General features: G+C 51.6%; 1 protein-coding gene across 4 annotated transcripts in view; it reads left to right on the top strand.

The window, feature by feature from the left end:
• LOC142310594 (uncharacterized) overlaps positions 1-20,964 on the top strand; it is a 200,356-nt gene that overhangs the window by 107,844 nt on the left and 71,548 nt on the right. For all 4 annotated transcript variants that reach the window (XM_075348136.1, XM_075348127.1, XM_075348121.1 and 1 more), the window contains one exon: positions 19,936-19,980. In XM_075348136.1, the coding sequence (XP_075204251.1) occupies positions 19,936-19,980 (45 nt within the window). The remainder of the gene's footprint in view (positions 1-19,935; positions 19,981-20,964) is intronic.

Raw genomic sequence — 20,964 nt, 5'->3', positions numbered from 1 at the left:
GCTTTGCAGAAAAACCGCAACCGTTTTTTTTTCCGCCGGTTGCGTTTTTTTTTGCATAGACTTTCATTAGTGCCGGATTGTGCCGCATGGGCTTGCGTTCGGTCCGGTTTTTGCCGCATGCGGCAGATTTAGCCGATGCGGCGGCCGGATGGAACGTTGCCTGGCACGTTTTTTCTTCCGGCAAAAAAAAAACCGCATCGCGCCGCATCCAGCCGATGCGGCACGATTTGCAATGCATGCCTATGGACGCCGCATGCAGCGTCCTGTGGCAAACACCGCATCCGGCCGCCGCATGCGTTTTTTTCCACTGCGCATGCTCAGTAGTGTGCCGCAAGCGGCAAAAACCGGACGGGCCGCATGTCAAAAACTTATGCAAAGGATGCGGTATTGTCGCCGCATCCGTTGCATAGGTTTTAGAGCCGGATTGGCCGGCTCTGCTAAAACCGGATGTGTGAACGCAGCCTAAGCTGATCTGTGTCGCCCTGGGCAAGCCAGGGGACACAGGTCACACACCACCACACCCTACATCCCAGGTAGGCACATCTAAGCTGAACCAAAAATCCTTGTTGCCTTCCTCCAGAGGCTGATGATTCACACCAGGGGGTGGGCCAGGCGGTTGGCTCCGCCCACCGAGGAGATCACAGTTCTGGAGGCGGGAGAAACCAGGCAGATTAGCCCAGGCAGAGCAAGAGTGCAGTCAGCTCAGGGACGAGCTTGAGTAAACAACAGAGTCGAGAGTTGGAGTCAGCTCAGGGAAGAGCTTGAGAGTAGAGTCTAGTCAGGGAGGAGGAAGTGGAAGGAGTGGAGGAGTAGCCCAGACAGGGCTAAAGTAAACAGCAAGGTCAGCAACGGCGGTGACTGTCTGGAGGGGGACCGTTTGGAAGTTCCTGGAAAGACCCCGTAGGCTGTGTGCCCGGTGGTCTGGAGCAGTGTTCCGAAGGACAGTCAGCACCAGGGCAGGGGCCTCTCGGACCCCGGCAAGGCTTGGAGTCGCCGTAAATTGCCGAATCCGTCAGTGAAGGGGACGTAGATCCCCCAACAACCAAGACCCGAGTGAAGGCAACAGCCCAACCTGTACAACAGAGACACCGCCACCGCCAAGGCACCAGTTTCTGAGGGCCAGCGCCTGCGGGCAAAGAGTAGAGCTCCCCTGGTCCAGCTTGAAGCCGGGTAGCGGGTTACCGGTGGGGACCCATCGCAACCAACTAGTACACAAGGTGCAAGGAAGAGGGACATCACCGTCACCTACTGGGAGAGCAATTGCAGCCGTCCGTGGGACCGTCTTACCAGCCGTTTGGTTTACCGTACAAACTGTGTCAACGTCTCAGGCTGAGTGAGTACCACAGTGCCGCAAGGCACAGCGCTGCCCCCGCGTCCCTGCGCCCACCAGGCCCTGCACCTCCCAAACCGTCACCGGGCCCCGGGATCACCGACCCCTACCCACGGAGGGGCAACACAACACCTGGCTGCTCCGCATCACCATCCCGGGACCCCCGTATTGAGCAGCGGTGGTGAAATCACCACAACCGTGGGTGGCGTCACGGACTATAAACAATCCCCACACCCAACAAACCCCTTTCACTCACGGGCGAGGAGTGCCGCTCGAGAAACCCCCGGGATCCGGCCTACAGCTCGAGCCACCACTGAGCAGCGGCCGCCGGACCCGAGCAGAAGGGGTGAGCGTAGTGTGCTGACACCCTCCTCCCCGCCCGCGACAACTTGGCGTCACGAACAGGATCTTACCGCTCTGCCGTCTGGTAGAGGTGCGCCTTGTTACCGCCAGAGGTATCCGGCAGAAAAATTTCAGAAGTCACCATCTTTGGCGCGAAAAGGTCCCGCTCGAGCGTCTTCTCGAGCAGTAGAAGCGCGAAGGCAAAAACCCCGCCCCGAGAGAGGAAAGGCAGGAAAGAGCTAAGGGGGACGCGATGGCGGCTGGCCGCATGTAGCTGCGGCTATAAAAGCAGGGACGCCAGGACTCTGCAGACTGACTGGGTTCCTGGAAGGCACGATTGCCAAGATGTACAACCCAACTCCCAACGAGGAAGCCCCCGCGCCCGGCACGGCGACGTGGTTGAGGGACCGGACCGTCCCGCTGAGTAACCGTCTGCAGGCTCATATGCAACTCCTCCTGGAGGAGTGGGAGACCGACATGGCGGACGTGGTGGCTGCTATGTGGAGACGCGAGGCAGAAGAGGAATTGGAGGAGCGGGTAAGCGACCCACGCCCCTGTATTCCTGAAGGATCGGCCGTTGGAGCTGAGGGGCCCGGCCGGTTTCCGCTCGCCCTGCCTCTCTCCCCGCTACCCGCGATAGTTGCTGCCGCCCCGCCATTAGGCCCGCTACCCGCCCAACCGGTAGCGATACCCTGCCCGGCCGCTCCGGCGGACCAGCCGGCTGCAGACGTCGAGGACGGCCCTGAAATGCACCAAGGGGAACCGCTGGAGCCGCGGCCCCATAACAGCATGGTGCCAGAAGTCCCAGCAGTGACTGTGCCAGACCCTGAGCCTGGAACCGTGGTCTGGATGAAGGCCCGGGTGATTCAGTTCCACCAGCGTCAACAGGAGCAGATCTTCCGGATGATGGAGCAGTGGACCAACGAGGTGGAAGAGCTGATTACAACTGCCCCGATGTGCGAAGGGGGAATAGATGTAGCAGAACCGACTGGTGACCCACATCCCTATGTCCTATCTGGACCGGCCGCTGCGGCTGAGGGGCCCGGCCTAGTCTCGGCCTATGCATCGCCCTTGCCGTCACTTACGGGGCGCCTCAGTATAAGCTCGCCTACTATGCTGCTCCATGCTACCACTGAAGGGGCTGAAGTGTTGGATGCTGGAGACCAGGAGGCTGCGGCAGCTGGCGGCAACCCGCCTGACGCAGGAACAAGAGATGACGACTCCTGCCCCAGCTCCGAGTCCATTGTTGCAGCTGAAGGAGCAAGTGAGCGTTCCCGCTATGTGGGGGACCCCGTGGTTTACCATACCTCGCGTACCGGTGGAAATGGGTACCGGGTACCCCTGTCACAGCGGGCATGTCAGTGCATGTTTGATGTGCTGGTGGCAGAGGGTGGGTCCGCCTTAGCAGAAGAACCGGAGTAGGGCAGCGGATGCCCGTTGCACCGTCCCCGTTGGGACCACCACAGTGTTTGTTTGTTTGAAAGTTTGAAAGTATGATATGAAAAGATGATGACCGAAGTTTCACCAGATTATCTTTGTGATTTGCAACCGGCTGGAGCCGGCACCGTTGTCCCCGTGGGGACCGTTTAAAAATGCATGGGAACTATCCATGGACAAGCCCGTGAACTTGCAGGGCAACCACAAATGTTAGTGGCTTGTAAATATGTTGTTTGCAGTTACCGTTACCGTTTTCCGCAATGCCGCCTCCGAAGAGGCAGGTTGGAGGGAGGGCCCTCAGCAGAGCAGGCTGGGGCCCAGCCACCAAAGGAACCGGTGGCTACCCTCTGGAGGGAAGGACAGATCCTGCTCGGGTACCGTGTGCTGGACTGTGGGTCAAGGGGTGCTGCCTGGGCTTTAGGGGCAGCATCAGGGCCAGGTTGCTTGGGTGGCAGAGAGCGGAAACCGTAACCGTAAACCGTTGCAACGTTAAAGTAAATGTGCCTCCCGTCTTGGGAAGAGTTATTAAAAATGTATATATGTTAATTTCCAAATGTTATCTTTTGCAGAAAAATAAATCCGGTGTAGGACGGCAGCCCGCGGACGGTCTGCATTTTGCTAAGGGGGAATGTGTCGCCCTGGGCAAGCCAGGGGACACAGGTCACACACCACCACACCCTACATCCCAGGTAGGCACATCTAAGCTGAACCAAAAATCCTTGTTGCCTTCCTCCAGAGGCTGATGATTCACACCAGGGGGTGGGCCAGGCGGTTGGCTCCGCCCACTGAGGAGATCACAGTTCTGGAGGCGGGAGAAACCAGGCAGATTAGCCCAGGCAGGGCAAGAGTGCAGTCAGCTCAGGGACGAGCTTGAGTAAACAACAGAGTCAAGAGTTGGAGTCAGCTCAGGGAAGAGCTTGAGAGTAGAGTCTAGTCAGGGAGGAGGAAGTGGAAGGAGTGGAGGAGTAGCCCAGACAGGGCTAAAGTAAACAGCAAGGTCAGCAACGGCGGTGACTGTCTGGAGGGGGACCGTTTGGAAGTTCCTGGAAAGACCCCGTAGGCTGTGTGCCCGATGGTCTGGAGCAGTGTTCCGAAGGACAGTCAGCACCAGGGCAGGGGCCTCTTGGACCCCGGCAAGGCTTGGAGTCGCCGTAAATTGCCGAATCCGTCAGTGAAGGGGACGTAGATCCCCCAACAACCAAGACCCGAGTGAAGGCAACAGCCCAACCTGTACAACAGAGACACCGCCACCGCCAAGGCACCAGTTTCTGAGGGCCAGCGCCTGCGGGCAAAGAGTAGAGTTCCCCCGGTCCAGCTTGAAGCCGGGGAGCGGGTTACCGGTGGGGACCCATCGCAACCAACTAGTACACAAGGTGCAAGGAAGAGGGACATCACCGTCACCTACTGGGAGAGCAATTGCAGCCGTCCGTGGGACCGTCTTACCAGCCGTTTGGTTTACCGTACAAACTGTGTCAACGTCTCAGGCTGAGTGAGTACCACAGTGCCGCAAGGCACAGCGCTGCCCCCGCGTCCCTGCGCCCACCAGGCCCTGCACCTCCCAAACCGTCACCAGGCCCCGGGATCACCGACCCCTACCCATGGAGGGGCAACACAACACCTGGCTGCTCCGCATCACCATCCCCGGGACCCCCGTATTGAGCAGCGGTGGTGAAATCACCACAACCGTGGGTGGCGTCACGGACTATAAACAATCCCCACACCCAACAAACCCCTTTCACTCACGGGCGAGGAGTGCCGCTCGAGAAACCCCCGGGATCCGGCCTACAGCTCGAGCCACCACTGAGCAGCGGCCGCCGGACCCGAGCAGAAGGGGTGAGCGTAGTGTGCTGACACCCTCCTCCCCGCCCGCGACAGATCCAGTAACAGATCTTGCTGTACACCCAGTGATTTTCACTTCTTACTTAGATTAGAGGTTTTGTTCTAGTATTGTTTGGGTTTTCTGTTATGTAAATTGTACAAGTAGTCTTCAGATAGATTGGAAAATGTTTCTGGGGCATCACATTGATCTCAGTCACTCCTGGTCAGGTGTATGTATATTTTCTATTAGTAAGCTCTGTGTGATATTTTGCATTACTTGATCCATATCCAAATTGTTTATAAAGAAAAACACTCTGCGACCTGCTGTGTTCTATTAGTAAACCCCTGTTTCCCATAGATGAGCCCAGTTTCTCCCACCCACACCAGGCTCTCAGTAGATATTATGCATTGACTGTGGGTCATATGAGACTTCTCTGCATTTGAGTTTCTAGTCCCATAATTTTAATCACAGGGTAATAAATCCTTTAGTTTAAGTAAACAATAGCTCACACACAGATTAGAGGCATAGTCGCTTTTTGTTTTTTAAACCCTTACAGCATGCTGTCCTCAACTTTAATAGCAAAAACCTGCAGACAGATTCCCTTTAAAGAGAACCTGCCAGCACAATTATGTAATGTAAAGACATGTGTAGTGCCTCACGGGGCCTTAGGGTACTCGTCACCGGGCCAGTGGTTTCTTGGGGTTGCTGTGACTGGCCTGACCCACCCCCTGTGGCCCCGTCGGCTACATGAAAAGATAAACAAACAAGTGTCCAATGTCAATGGGGATGGAAGGAGGGCGACGGGTCACTGGGAAGCATGTCGCCAGTTGCGATGGCGACTGGGTCTTGGCCTCCTCCACCGCAGACCCTTCCTGAGACTTTTCCTCTTCCAGGGTGGTGTTGGATGGGAGGGGGGATCCTTCGCAGCACAACCAGTGGTGTGCGACCAGGAATTAGCTGCATAATCTCTCTAGGGCAGGTGTTGGGTGCAGCTAGGATGGTATCGCTTCCCACAGGTGGAGCGAATTGTGAGGCCCTAACAAAATCAGGGTGTTACAGATGACTGCATCCATCTTCCAGATGCAGGATTCTCTCCTCCTTGGTCTTCCAACACAACCCCACACAGGTACATACACCAGCCACAAAATCCTAGTCACCCCCCAGGACAATAGGGACACACCAGTGGGCGGGGTCAGGCAGATGGTGACGCCCACCTAGGGATTCTGAGGTGTCAAAGGGAGGGAACAACAGTGAGATGGAGGAGACAGTGGAAGTGAGTGGAGTAAAGTGGTAGTCGAGGGTTGTAGCTCCCGGACTACCTGAGCTGACTAGGTAGCAGACGGCAGAGCAGGGCCGCAGGTGACAGAGATCCGGTCGTGGGAGACCTTTAGAGGACCGGGGCAGGGTTGTAGCCCGTCGGTGCCGACAGCGGGATTCCGGTCCGGAGGCCATGCACAGTCGGGGTACCTGGACCCTAGAGCGAGGACAGCTACAAGCTCCTCTCCAATTAACCAGCAGGGGACAAGATTCCAAGTCTTGTCCCACTACCAGCCCAGATAGAGCAAGATGGAAGCCCAACGCGGGGGATAGGGCATCTGCAAGTGCCTGAAAAAATCCCAAGGGTCAGCTCTCGTGGGCCACAGCTCCCACGGAAAAGTCACCGGGAGCGGACGTACCCCGTTTCATGCGGACTAGTCAACAGACAAGACAACAATACCGAGGTGCAAGGAGGAAGCGACCCTGTTCTGTCCACCGGTGTGTGGGACCCGATCACACCCCTCCGGAGGCTACCGGTCACCGGCAGTTGGTTTACCATCTGGACTCTGTGTGATTTTATTCAAAACAGTGAGTACACAGATATCATCCGGTCCAGCCCTGCAGACTGCATCCCAGCACTCCACCTACGCCTGGGCCCCGAGACAACACCTCACCTACCCGTGGAGGGGATACCATCCTGCTGCCCCGCTCCATCAACCCCGGGCACCCCATACCAAGGCAGCGGCAGTGTCACCAACAATCACCGCAACCCACGGGTGGCGTCATTGACAAACTCTCCCCTGTAAATAACCCTTTTTTTTCACTTGTGGGCGATGGACAGCTGCGCGAGCCTGCGTCCGGCTGCCACTCGAGGCACAGCAACCGTCCGGATCCGAGCATCTCGAGCAGCCCCCCTGCCGTGGTCTGTCCCCCGCCTGCAACAAAATTACCCCGGGAGGTTGTTGAGTACGGGGCTGCAGTCCACGGGAACACCGGAGTGCAGGGCAGCGGCATTTACTCACAGAGTCACCAGGTGCAGTTTCCAGATGCTTTTATTCTCTGGTTAAGATGATATCGTGCCCCAGATGCTGGTCCTCGCCGTCAGAGACTCCGGTCGATCCCGGGCAGGTTGGAGGTCTGGTCCGGTCTGATAATCGGTGGGCTTTCTCTTCTGTGCACAACTCTGTATTTGTTGGGTCCCCGTGACCTGAAGCATTATGGGGATCCCCTCCTGCTCTCTCTCTCACTCTCTGTCTTGGCCCGTATGGTAGGCAGCTTGAACCTCTATTGGGCTGTACCTCTGTCACTGTTCCCCCGGGTTTCGTCTTTGCTGCTGTGCCCCGGACACTAACGTCTGTGAAGTCCTTGATGGTCCTCTCACCGGGCAGATTGTTATCAGGTGAGCTTAAAGTGGCTTCCTGAATTAATGCTGTATACTGCGCCTGTGCTCAGTCCCGTTAGAACTCACACCGTGCTCTCCCTGGCGACTGTACTCCTTTTGCCCATGATTACTGGTACCGGGTCCCGTCCCCCCAGATGTTACTAGCCCCGGTCTGGCTGGCTCCCCTCTGCAGGAGACTCCTGCAGAGGTCGGTGCGGTGTTACATCCCAGGGGGTTCTGTTCTGCCTCCCTGATGGGTGCCTGGCAGCAACCCCTCAGGGAGCTGCTCCACAGTATATCTGCTCTGTCTCTGTCTGACTGGAACTGACTCTACTACCTGTCTGCTCTGTAACTTACTCCTACTCCTTTCCCCCCACCTTTGCAAGGATCCAGGTCGTTGTTATGGTGACCTGGAGTTCCCACAGTGCCTGGGCCTGTTAGGAACTGGCTGATTCACTTTCTGACTGTGTTTAGATGAGCTATGTGAGGTGTGTGTAAACTTACCCGGTTTACCTCTTTCTGCCCGGGAAGGATATAATGATATACCCTGTAGTGGCCAGTCTCAGAGGCACTACACATGCCTGTAATGGCATTGTAATACTGATTAAATTGGTACCTTTTGTGAAGAAATACACTTCGTTGTTCTTCTTTAACCCCTTAACAACCTTTGACGAACTGGTACGTCATAGATCGTGTACTTCATGGGCTGCACCATAAGCTCGGAGAACTGCCCCTTGCTGTTAGTTAGTTAAATCCTGCTATCAATCTCTGACAGCATGATTCAATGCAAAATCACCTTTAAAGTTTTCTGCTCATTAGATTTTGGTGCATAGAGGCCAGACTGTACATTGGGTCGCTTCCTCTCCATGGCACCTCTGCCTGCCTCCAGTTTTTGAATGACAGGTCACTGCTGAGATTTCAAACAGAGTTGGCAGGCCATTCACAGATCGGAGGCAGGCAGAGGGGCCAGCGAACCACAGACAGGGAGAAGACCCTGTGTACGTTTTAGCCTCTGTACACCAAAATCTGATTAGCAGAAAACTTCAAATAGTGATTAAGGAAGAACAACAAAGTGGATTTATTCACCAAAGGTATAATTTTATTCTGTATTATAGCGCCATTACAGCTATGTCTTTACATTACATTACAATATTGTGCTAGGAATGTTCTCTTCAAACACATTTGCAGTTAGGCTGGGGCCACACGGGGGACTACTGTGATCCTCCCGTGACACTCGGCTCACACTTGCAGCACAGCGGGAGCCGAGTGTCAGGCGAGTTTCACTGCGACTGAGGTCCGATCATGCGATCGGACCACAGCTGCGGGGGGCGGGCCAGCACTGAGGAGGGGTGGGCCAGCGCTCAGGAGGGGAGGACCGGATCTGAGGAGGGGAGGGGAGGCGCTGGGGAGGAGAGGGAGGAATTTATCTCCCTCTCTCCTCGGTTGCCAGCTATTGCCATTCTCGCTCTGCACTCACAGTACACCGGTGTACTGCGAGTGCAGTGCGATTTTTTTTTTTTTCTTTTCTCGCCCTATAGACTTGAATGGGTGTGAGAAAAATTAGGATTGCATTGCATCCACAGCATGCTACGATTATTTTCTCGGTCCGATTAGGACTGAGAAAATAATCGCTCATTGGTGCTGGCACATAGGCTAATATTGGTCCGAGTGAAATGCGATGTTTTATCGCATTCCACTTGCTCCAATTTTCATGCCGTGTGTCTTAGGCCTTATCCTCACATAGTGCTTCAGCTTCCATCTCAGAAGCAATCAGTGTAGCAATACAGGAAAGCATGAGAGAAAAAGGAAACTCACCACACCATGCTTTAGCAATGAAGAAAAGGATCCGGAGTCCGGAGGTTGCTAATCCCATACTGGTGCAGAGCAGCAAGGAACAATGAAGGCAGTTGGAGGAGGAGTGAGGACTGCAGTGCAAACAACCTAGTAGATTAAAACATCCAATTTATTTATCTACATTAAAAAGCAAAATGAGCATTCTCTGATGCGCTTCTGGCACAGGTGTGCCTTTAGTCATAACATAATAAGTGTTGCTGTGCAGTAGAGCTCTGAGAGCTGCAGCTGCTAATGTGTTTGTTATGAGGCAGAGTTCAGTTTTAACTGCTTTGTATTAGTTACATGTCTCACACTGGTAATGCTATATTCATATAAGCTCTGCAGGCAGAATCTCAGGGAGATCACTTTCCAGTCCATAGATCTTGACAGCTCATTTACACATTAAGAAAATGTGCATTTCTCTGGATATTCAGCTTCCTATGCACTACATTCTCTTATAGATAGCCTATGATGGTTCATCCTACTGATGGATTCCCTTTAAGTGGTGAAAAAAAATTCTGAAGTTTTTATATGTTGCCATTTTCTAAGGCATAATTTTTTTGCTATTGCTAAAGCTGTGTGTGGACTTTTTTGTGTGGTGAGCTGATGGTTCTATCAGTACCGATTTTGTATACAATGGTTTGATCTCTTTTTATTGCATTTCTTTAGGCTTGAGTGATGATTAAAACACTGCATAAGCTCTCATAAACACAAATTGTCCCCAAACAAATCTCCAAAGTTAACCCCACCCTCTCTGAGCAATGACAGTGCCTACTCTGAATACTTTAAATCTGGCTAAAAGCACAAGTACATCAGTTTCACCTCCTGATTTGCTGCAAATCTCACTCATGAGTCCAGATGATGTAAGAAGTAGGACCAGACCATTGATAGCTATTGTCAAGTTCTTGCCCATTTAAGTAGGCAAATGGATTGGGTGGCCTTGTGACATTGGGAAGCAATCCAAAAGGAATGACGGTGAGAAGGATCGGATGGGAACAACTGTCTACGGAACTACAGGAAGGGTAGCCCCTGTTGCTTACCCTATGCAACCTCGAGCTCCTTGACGTCCCTAGATGGATTCTTTCATGCCACATGGCGAACACGTGCCTTTCCCTGTCTTACTCTAATCATGACCCTGTGTAGTGAGCAGAGCATCAGGAACACTATTTCTGCTCTATGATAATGACACAAAAAGTAAACAACAGACAGGGGCAAAAGAACATTTTCTTAACATATATCCCAAACAGGTGGGAAAAAGGGGAAGGAAAGGGAAATAAATAAAAATGCAGATAATGAAAAGGAAGGCACCAAACAAATTTCCAAGCAGCAATCTCCCAGATCAAGTATAAAACAATTTCTTTTTCCATGGCTCACACCTCCACGCCAGGCCCACTAAATAGTAAGCTATCACTGGCAGTTATTAAGGCAAAGTGGAGAGTACTTATACCACAGGGGAGTGGAGAAATCAGAAGAGCTCATGTACCTCCCCGGGGCTCGGCCGGCTGCCGAGCCACTCGGATCCGTGCTCGTCGGTGGGTGGCTCGAGCTCCTCACGGACCCGGGGGTCACGTCGCTCTGAAAAGGGGGGTTTGGCGCTACACGTAGGGACTTCACTGGAGAGGTTCACGGCCGGAGCCGCAGCTGTTTATAGGGGATTTAAGTTCGTGACGCCACCCCCGGGTTGTGGTGAATGGATGAACACCACCGCTGCCGTTGACTAGGCTCCCGGGGACGGTGTTGCGCAGCTTGGTGTTGACCCGCTCCGTCGGTAGGGGAATGATGGTCCCGGGGGGCCCGAGGGAGGTGCTGAGGCGAGGGGATGGACGCTTGCTGGGGTGTCGGTGCGGTGCGGCGCAGTGCGCAGCCCGAAGGCACTGTTGTACTCACTATGACAAACATGCTGGAATCTCTGGTAAACTAAACAAGATGGTGAACGGTGCCCGCAGCCGGCTGTAGTTTCCCCTTAACAGGTTGGTGGTTTCCACCTTTCTCCTGCACCTCACTTATGTAGAAATCACGACTCCTATGCCTGAGCAACGGTAGTCCGCTCCCCGGCTTGATATGTGTCGGTAGAGCCCTGTTTGCCCACAGACGCTGGCCCCTCGGGTCTCTATGCCTGGGCGGTGGCTTTACCTCTATGGTTGGGCTGTTGTCTTCAGTCGGGTCTTATGTGGGAAAGGTCCTAAAGTCCAGTCCTCAATCAGTTGATTTGACTCGGCCCGGTTGTTTCTGGGCTTCGTACTGGGTCTGAGTACCCCTCCTGGTGCTCCGGTTTCCAATCGGTTCCCCGGTTCGGTACCGGCGGGCCACCACCCGTCCCCGGTCCCTACGGTTCCACCGGCTGTAATCCCAGCTCCTGCAGGCGGTCACCACCGTCTGCCTCCTTGCCAACGGTGACTGGGCTCCAACCCAGACACCTGTTGTAGACTATGGCAGACCTAGACAAAGGTCCACCCTTGAACTTCACTCCACTTCACAGTCAAGACTAGACTTCAACTCTGCTCCCTACGGGAACTGAACTGTTTTTCCTGCCTCAGGGCTTGTGTACTCCTCGGTGGGTGTGGACAACCACCTGGCTCCGCCCCCCTAGTGTGAACATCAAACCCGGAGGGAGGTGACAAGTGTTTCTGTAGTTTAGCTGCTGTCACCTTACTAAGGGGGGGGCGTGTGTGTGCCTGGGACTACCTGTGACAACCTGGCTAGTCCAGGGTGTCACATTCCCCCTTGGTATAATGCAGACCGTCCTCGGGCTGCCCGTCCACCATCGGTTTATTTTGTGCTTTGTAACTGAAAAAGATTTAAAACAGATTTACAAATATAATAACTTTTGTACAAACTTCAATGATATTTTTAAATCTTCCATTACGGGAGGCACATTCTTAAACTGTTGCAAACGTAAAACATTTTTATTAACATGGGAACGGGACCGGGTCCTTCTGTTACCCACTCAAACAAACCTAGCCTTGATGCTGCCCCTAAGAAATGGGCAGCACCCCTTTTCCCCAGTCCAGGAATGGGCCCAGGTGCTGTTTTACGGGACGGGTACAGGGTTCCACACCTGTTTGTCTCTCAGGGGCCCCACGTTCATGGGACCCCTGACCCAGAGGATCGCCACCGTTGGATTGGTGATGGGGCCTCAGCCATCACTTTCCCGCAGGCTCATCCTCCAGTCTGCCTCTCCGAAGGTCGTGAAACGGGACAGCCCGGTCCAGGGATTATTTATAAACGGGACTTTGCTGCCGACGCAGCCTCCTCCAGTCACTGTCCCACAGTCCACTACAGGGCAGCACGGGTCCCCAATGCCACATTTTCTCACGGCGACACTGTCCACAAAGACCCCGTCTGCCACTGCCTGCAGTGTGAGTACGGTGAACCGGACTCTGAAACGGGAACTGTCCTCGCTCCTCACAACTCCCTGCCATCCTCCACCAGGGGCTCCTACCCCTGATGGCGCCCACTGGGACTCCAACCGCAGCAGCATTCAGCATTCAACAAGTGGGGCAGGGTCCGGCTCCTTCCACCCGGCGTACCAGATGGCGTCTCCCGGGAACATGGGGACGTTCAGCAAAGGAACATGGGATCTCGTAGTAGTGGGTCCTTAAAACATTTAAAACTTGTAAAACTTGCAACTTCTGGGCGGTTACCATCGCAGGGGACCGTACTGGCCGACGATCGGGCGATCAATTGGGCTTCCACGGGCAATAGGCTTAGGGGCTGTAGGCCGCTACCGGGAACGGTACTGAGTCGTGCTACCCCGGGCTCACTGGTCACGGTACTGACAGGCTCCAGCTCCCAGCTGATGAGGGACGACATGGGGGTCTGCGTGGCTTTATCTCGGTGCTGCACGGCTGTGGCGGCCCTCTGCTCACGGGCCCACACCACAGCAACCATCCTCCGCACCTACGCAATCCAGTCGAGCACCTGCTGCAAACTTTGTGCCCTGACCTTCACGCAGAATCGACTCAGCTCCCGCTCCAAGCAGGCAGCAGTTCCGGCGGGGAGCTCGCCCAGGCCGCAGTCCTCATCCTCAAAGGCTACTCCGCCTCTGCTCCTTCTGGGTCCCGTCACTCCAGTGGTGGGCGCCTCTCCGCCCCCGTCCGGGAACGCCGACATTCTTCCATGCATCCCCCCGTGGTCTTTTCGGGGCACTCTCTTTTCTTTCTACACCGCTCTGCTCTCAGGGGGCGGGGCTTCACCTTCACGCCCTTTTTGCTTGGAGAAGACGGCTTGGGCGGGAAATTTCGTGCCACAGGAAGGTGACAAGATGGCGGATTCTGCAAATTTTCAACGGGGACTTCGCTGACGATAACTTCAAGGCGCACTTCCACAGGTAAGTGGATGGGTTCAATCCTGTTCGTGACGCCAGAAGAGTCGATGTTTACCGCCCCGGGGCTCGGCCGGCTGCCGAGCCGCTCGGATCCGTGCTCGTCGGTGGGTGGTCGAGCTCCTCACGGACCCGGGGGTCACGTCGCTCTGAAAAGGGGGGTTTGGCGCTACATATAGGGACTTCGGTGGAGAGGTCCACGGCCAGAGCCGCAGCTGTTTGTAGGGGATTTAAGTTCGTGATGCTACCCACGGGTTGTGGTGAATGGATGGACACCACCGCTGCCGTTGACTAGGCTCTCGGGGACTGTGTTGCGCAGCTTGGTGTTGACCCCCTCCGTGGGTAGGGGGATGATGGTCCTGGGGGCCCGAGGGAGGTGCTGAGGCGAGGGGATGGATGCGTGCAGGGGTGTCGGTGCGGCGCGGTGCGCGGCCCGAAGGCACTGTTGTACTCACTATGACAAACACGCTGGAGTCTCTGGTAAACCAAACAAGATGGTGAACGGTGCCCGCAGCCGGCTGCAGTTTTCCCCTTAACAGGTTGGTGGTTTCCGCCTTTCTCCTGCACCTCACTTATGTAGAAATCACGACTTCTATGCCTGAGCAACGGTAGTCCACTCCCCGGCTTGATATGTGTCGGGAGAGCCCTCTTTGCCCGCAGACGCTGGCCCCTTGGGTCTCTATGCCTGGGCAGTGGATTTACCCCTATGGTTGGGCTGTTGTCTTCAGTCGGGTCTTATGTGGGAAAGGTCCTAAAGTCCAGTCCTCAATCAGTTGATTTGACTCGGCCCGGTTGTTTCTGGGCTTCGTACTGGGTCTGAGTACCCCTCATGGTGCTCCGGTTTCCAATTGGTTCCCCGGTTGGGTACCGGCGGGCCACCGCCCGTCCCCGGTCCCTACGGTTCCACCGACTGTAATCCCAGCTCCTGCAGGTGGGCACCACCGTCTGCCTCCTTGCCAAAGGTGACTGGGCTCCAACCCAGACACCTGTTGTAGACTATGGCAGACCTAGACACAGGTCTGCACTTGAACTTCACTCCACTTCACAGTCAAGACTAGACTTCAACTCTGCTCCCTATGGGGAACTGAACTGTTTTTCCTGCCTCAGGGCTTGTGTACTCCTCGGTGGCTGTGGACAACTGCCTGGCTCCGCCCCCTGGTGTGAACATCAAACCCGGAGGGAGGTGACAAGGGTTTCTGTAGTTTGGCTGCTGTCACCTTACTAAAGGAGGGGGGGGGCGTGTGTGTGCCTAAGACTACCTGTGACAACCTGGCTAGTCCAGGGCGTCACACTCAGACATCTCAGGATGGTAAGCCAATAAAGACAAAAGGAACTGCTTAACCTTAGCAGCGCCAGCATAAGGAAAGTCGGCACAGCTAACTGGAAGGCAAGGCAGATTAAACCAGCACGGGCATGCGTGGTCTGCCACTCCCTGCAACCTTCTGACCCCTTGAATAGGGGAGGCCTCTATATGTCATGATACCTTTGACACCTTGTTTGCACTATGTATCTTATCTATAGTCTGGTTCATGGGACATTACCACAAAAAAATAAAACTGTTACCACTAGAGATGGGTTAAACAATTCTCAGGACTCTGATCCAATGGCAATGTCTGCACATTATGTCAGCTGGACTAGTGCAATGCAAACATCCTACTTCCTGGTAGCATCCTCCTGACTAATCTTAGTAGGACCTGGGACTAGAGATGAGCAAGCCTCTAGAGGCTCGAGTTCGGTTCGTCAAACGGACACTGCGTTCGAGTTCGGTTCGGCGAGCCGTTCGACGAACCTCTCGAACCCCATTGAAAACAATGTGAGGCAATCACAAACACATAAAAACACATTATAAATGTACACATACAGTTAATAAACATTGCCATAACACTTACCGGTCCCCGCGATGCGTCCTGCACTCTGTCTCCTGCCGCTATTCCTTCCGATGATCGCTGCGTCCTCCCGGTAACCAGCACTGATGATAGGACCTATCGTGACGTCAAAATAGCATGTGACCAGTCATGTGTCTGTTATCTCATTGGCTACAGACTGGTCACATGGCTTTGACGTCATGCCAGGATCTGTTAGTGCATCTCTCCAGTACGCGGTGATCGTTTGTGTATCTCCGTGTACCGGTGACATGCTCTGGCACACGGTCGGGTTCCCGGTCTGCTTCCCCGTTCTGTTATTCACCGGCTGCCACAGCCGGTCAATAACAGAGATCACCGTTGCTATAGCAACGCGCCTGTCAGTGATGACGTCATCGCTAACAGCACGCAGCCTCTGATCATTCACAGAGTGAAAAGACTGCACGGGGAACAGCAACATCTTCCTCCCATGCAGCGCTGCTGATGTAGCAGAGCTACATGTGTTGAAGGAGAAAGAAGACAGAAGAGCAGGATCGTGGAGGGATAAGAGGGAGTAATAAACATGGAGTCTCTAATGTGTCTGTGTATTTATTTCTATTAAAGTATTTTTTCTCTGTGTGGTGTCTTTTTTTAACCCTATATTGGAGATTCCTAATGGCCGGGTCAAACTTGCCTGACATTAAGAATCTCTGGCTTAATACTAGCTAGTAAAACAAAGCTAGTATTAACTCATGATTACCCAGCAAGCCACCCGGCTCCAGGGCTGTTGTAAGAGTTGGATACAGTGCCAGATGATGGCGCTTCTATGAAAGTGCTATTTTCTGGGGCGGCTGCGAAAACTCCTGCATACAGTCCTGGATGGAGTATGCTGAGCCTTGTAATTCTGCAGCTGCTGTCTGCTCTCCTGAATACACTAGTGAATAGAGCATGCTGAGCCTTGTCGTTCTGCAGCTGCTGTCTGCTCTCCTTCATACAGACAGACAGCAGCTGCAGAACTACAAGGCTCAGCATACTCCATCCAGGACTGTATGCAGGAGTTTTTTGCCCCCCCCAAAAAAAGTATGTGGGCTTCGCCATATTTTTGTATGCTAGTCAGGTACAGCAGGCAGCTACGGGCCCCAACCCCCAGCTGCCTATTTGTACCTAGCTGGAAACCAAAAATATAGGGAAACCTTTTTTTTATTAATTATTTCATGAATTTCATGAAATAATTCAAAAACAAATGACGTGGGCTTTGCCATATTTTTGTATACTAGCCAGGTACAGCAGGCACCTACGAGCTGCCCCCAAACCCCAGCCGCCTATTTGTACCCGGCTGGGAACCAAAAATATAAGAAAGCCCTTTTTTTATTATTTCATGAATTTCATGAAATAATTAAAAAACAAATGACATGGGCTTCGCCATATTTTTGTGTCCAGCCAGGTACAACTAGGCAGCTGGGGATTGGAATCCGCAGCACAGGTTGGCCTGAGCTTTCTGGGCCCCTCTGCTGTGAATTGCAGTCTGCAGCCGCCCCAGAAAATGGCGCTTTCATAGAAGCGCCATCTTCTGGCGCTGTATCCAACTCTTCCAGCTGTCCTGGTGACGGGTGGCTCACTGGGTAATAATGGGGTTAGGGCTAGCTTTATATTATCAACTGGCCCTAAGCCCGAAATTCATGGTGTCATGCCAATATTAGACATGGCCACCATGAATTTCTAGTACCGATAAAAAGAACCACAAGACACAGAAAAATATTTTTATTATAAATAAAACACAACACAATTAGTGACTCCATCTTTATTGAAATAAAGAACCCCCCTCCGCAGTGATCCAGGGTCAAGGGTCCAGCGCAGTCCAATCTGGATCCAATATCATCTGATCGGTTTGCTGGAAGGCAAAGCGATCAGATGATGTGTCAGGTTCAAGGCCCTGAATCACATGACACATCAGCTGATTGTATAAACGGCTTTTATACAATCAGCTGATGCATCAGGGCAAAAAAAACAAAACAAACTACACACTTCAGTGCAGATTCCTGTCTGACAGCATCAGCTGATAGTTTAGCCGGCCGGACGGTAAAGAGCCGGCCTCACCGCTCGACTTATAGTGTCAGCTGATGCCGTCAAGTGACCGCATCAGCTGATCATCGCCAGGTCTGAGAACGAGAAAGAGAGAGAGAAAGGAGAGAAAGAGAGAGGGAAAGAAGAAAGAGAGAAAGAAGAGAGAGAGAGAAAAAAGAGAAAGAAAGAGAAAGAAGCGAAAGAGCAGAAAGAAGAGAAAGAGAGGAAGAGAGAGAGAAAGAGAGAAAGAAGAGAGAGAAAGTAAAGAAAGAAGCGAAAGAAAGGAGAGAAAGTAAGGAGAGACAGAAAGGAGAGAGAGAGAGAAAGGAGAGAAAGGAAGGAGAGAGAGAAAGGAGAGAAAGGAGAGAGCGAGAAAGGAGAGAGAGAGAAAGGAGAGAGAGAGAAAGAAAGGAGAGAGAAAAAGAAAGGAGAGAGAGAAAGAAAGGAGAGAGAAAGGAGAGAGTGAAAGAAAGGAGAGAGAGAAAGGAGAGAGAGAGGAGAAAAAGAAAGGAGAGAGAGAAAGGAAAGATAGAAAGGAGAGCAAGAAAGAGAGAGAAAGAAAGGAGAGAGAGAGAAAGAGAGAGAAAGAAAGGAGAGAGAGAGAAAGGAGAGAGAGAGAGAAAGGAGAGAAAGAAAGTAGAGAGAAAAAGGAGAGAGAGAGAGCTCACAGCTGATGTCCGGCTCCTCCCCTCAGTGCATAATTAAATTATAATTATAAATATATTATAAATATAATTTAAAATTAAAAATAAAAAAATAAATTCTTTACTAGGTCTAGAACTTGCGACCTTATGCTTCTTAGGTGAGTGCTCTATCCATTCAGCTATTGCCTCTAATGTGAAAGATAGGCAGATTTTGTAATCTTGACGTCTGGATTGCTGAAGTCTCAGCTGACCACATGATTCACTTGATTGCTACGTGGAGCTCATACAGTGCACTCGTGTTCTGTAGCAGAGATGAGAATGTCGTGTGGATTACATCGGACCTGGAGGGGTATTGGAGGATTTTAATAAAATGGTGAAAATGTGTTTTTTTGTCTTTTATTACAAATAAAGGATTTTTCGCGGTGTGTGTTTATTTACTTTCACTTTATAAATAAATAATAATTATAATTTAAAATAAAAAAAAAAAAATTAAATTCTTTACCCCTCTGCTGGGAATTGCAGTCCACAGCCGCCCCAGAAAATGGCACTTTCATAGCAGCGCCATCTTCTGGCGCTGTATCCAACTCTTCCAGCTGTCCTGGTGACGGGTGGCTCGCTGGGTAATAATGGGGTTAGGGCTAGCTTTATATTATCAACTGGCCCTAAGCCCGAAATTCATGGTGTCACGCCAATATTAGACATGGCCACCATGAATTTCTAGTACCGATAAAAAGAACCACAAGACACAGAAAAATATTTTTATTATAAATAAAACACAACACAATTAGTGACTCCATCTTTATTGAAATAAAGAACCCCCTCCGCAGTGATCCTGGGTCAAGGGTCCCGCGCCATCCAATCCGGATCCAATATCATCTGATCGGTTTGCTGGAAGGCAAAGCGATCAGATGATGTGTCAGGTTCAAGGCCCTGAATCACATGACACATCAGCTGATTGTATAAACGGCTTTTATACAATCAGCTGATGCATCAGTGCCAAAAAAACAAAACAAACTACACACTTCTGTGCAGACTCCTGTCCGACAGCATCAGCTGATAGTTTAGCCGGCCGGACGGTAAAAAGCTTTTCGCAAAAAGCTCGAGTTCGAGTTCGAACACCCCCAAAATCACTCGAACATGAAATTGACGAACCTCGAACTTCAAACATCGCTCATCTCTATCTGTGACATCATGACATTTGGTTTGAAATGAGTAATTACATTGCTTGGGCTTCTAATAGAAAGAGACACCCAGGTTGCTGTCAGGTAGCTTGAAATTCGTAGTGATCAGGTCTACTTGCCATGGAGTGTTAATGTTGCAGCTGGAACATTGTTCTGGGAATTGTTCTCCTCAATTTTAAGTTGCTATGTATAGGATTGTGGAGGTTCTGGTAAAGGAATAAAAGGGGAGTGAAAGAAATCTCATAAATACAAACATAAGCATGGCTTCTAAAATGCTAGTAAATAAAATACAATATTTTCTATTCCTTTTGTCAAATACCAAAAGAGACATATACTGATCACATACTTGACCCATGTGACCTATCTATTTTAAAATATTTGGATTTTGAAATAATGCAGAGAGAAATCTAGTTTAAATCTTGTTTTTAGTATATTAATAACCTTGCAATACAATTTATTGTTACTCTTTTCTTTATCTTCAGCAACAATGAGGAAAGAAGACACCACAATAATGACTGTGAAAAACAGTAAGTTTAACAATAAGATAATAACGGTAATCATCACAACTAGGGATGAGCGAGCAGTAAAATGCTCGGGTGCTCGATGCTCGGATCCAGCATATTGAAATGTTCAGGTGTTCAACCCGAGTACCAAGCCCAATGTTAACATATAGGAAATTCGAGCATTTTTCCAGTGGCACCCCGAGTGGTCTGGAGAAAGCCTAAAAATGTCACAAATGTATAAGAACAGTGCTCAAATGAAATGGGAACAGCATGGGTAAGACCCCTGAAAGCATTTCTGACTCCCAGGTCACTGCTGTGAACAATGTTGTCTGAGTATTAGGGGGAGGAAGAATCCTGTGTTCCTCCTCCCGTGTTACATGTGTGACATGCACTTTCGCTTAGTAGCGTATGTGCAGAAGCTTTTCTCTGCCTGTACATTCTCTGCTAAGTGAAATCAAAAGTGAACAGTAGAAAAAAAAATAACATACTCACCTCTCCGCAGATTCCCAGGACACGTCCGATCGGCTCCAGGACCTCCCAATAATCAGCTGATGCTGTCACATGACAGCATCATCTGATCATTTAAGTCCGGTCAAAATCCGGCTTTTACCACCCAGCCAGTTTAAACGATCAGCTGACAGCATCAACTGATCGTTTAAGTCCAGCAGTGAAAAGAATGCTGGCTTTTTACTGCCCAGCTTTTAAACAATCAGATGAGGAGTCAGCTGATCATTCATAAAAGCTGGCTGCTTTTTACTGCCCAGCTGGTTTAAATGATCAGATAAGAGCCTACAGCTGCCTAGAATTGTCGCATCTATTAGATGCGAGAATTCAGGCACTTTACCCGGTTTATCCCAAGTGCCCTGGTGTGGTGGTAATTGGAGTAATATAAGGGATTAATGACAGCTTACAGCTGCCACTAAGCCTTAGTAATGGGAGGGTCTATGATACTCCCATTATTATTCCTGTAAGTGAAAAGAAAAAAAAAACACTGAAAAATTCTTTATT

Source organism: Anomaloglossus baeobatrachus, chromosome 1 (assembly GCF_048569485.1).
Source record: "Anomaloglossus baeobatrachus isolate aAnoBae1 chromosome 1, aAnoBae1.hap1, whole genome shotgun sequence".
Lineage (NCBI taxonomy): Eukaryota > Metazoa > Chordata > Amphibia > Anura > Aromobatidae > Anomaloglossus > Anomaloglossus baeobatrachus.
This window is presented reverse-complemented; position numbering and strand designations above follow the sequence as displayed.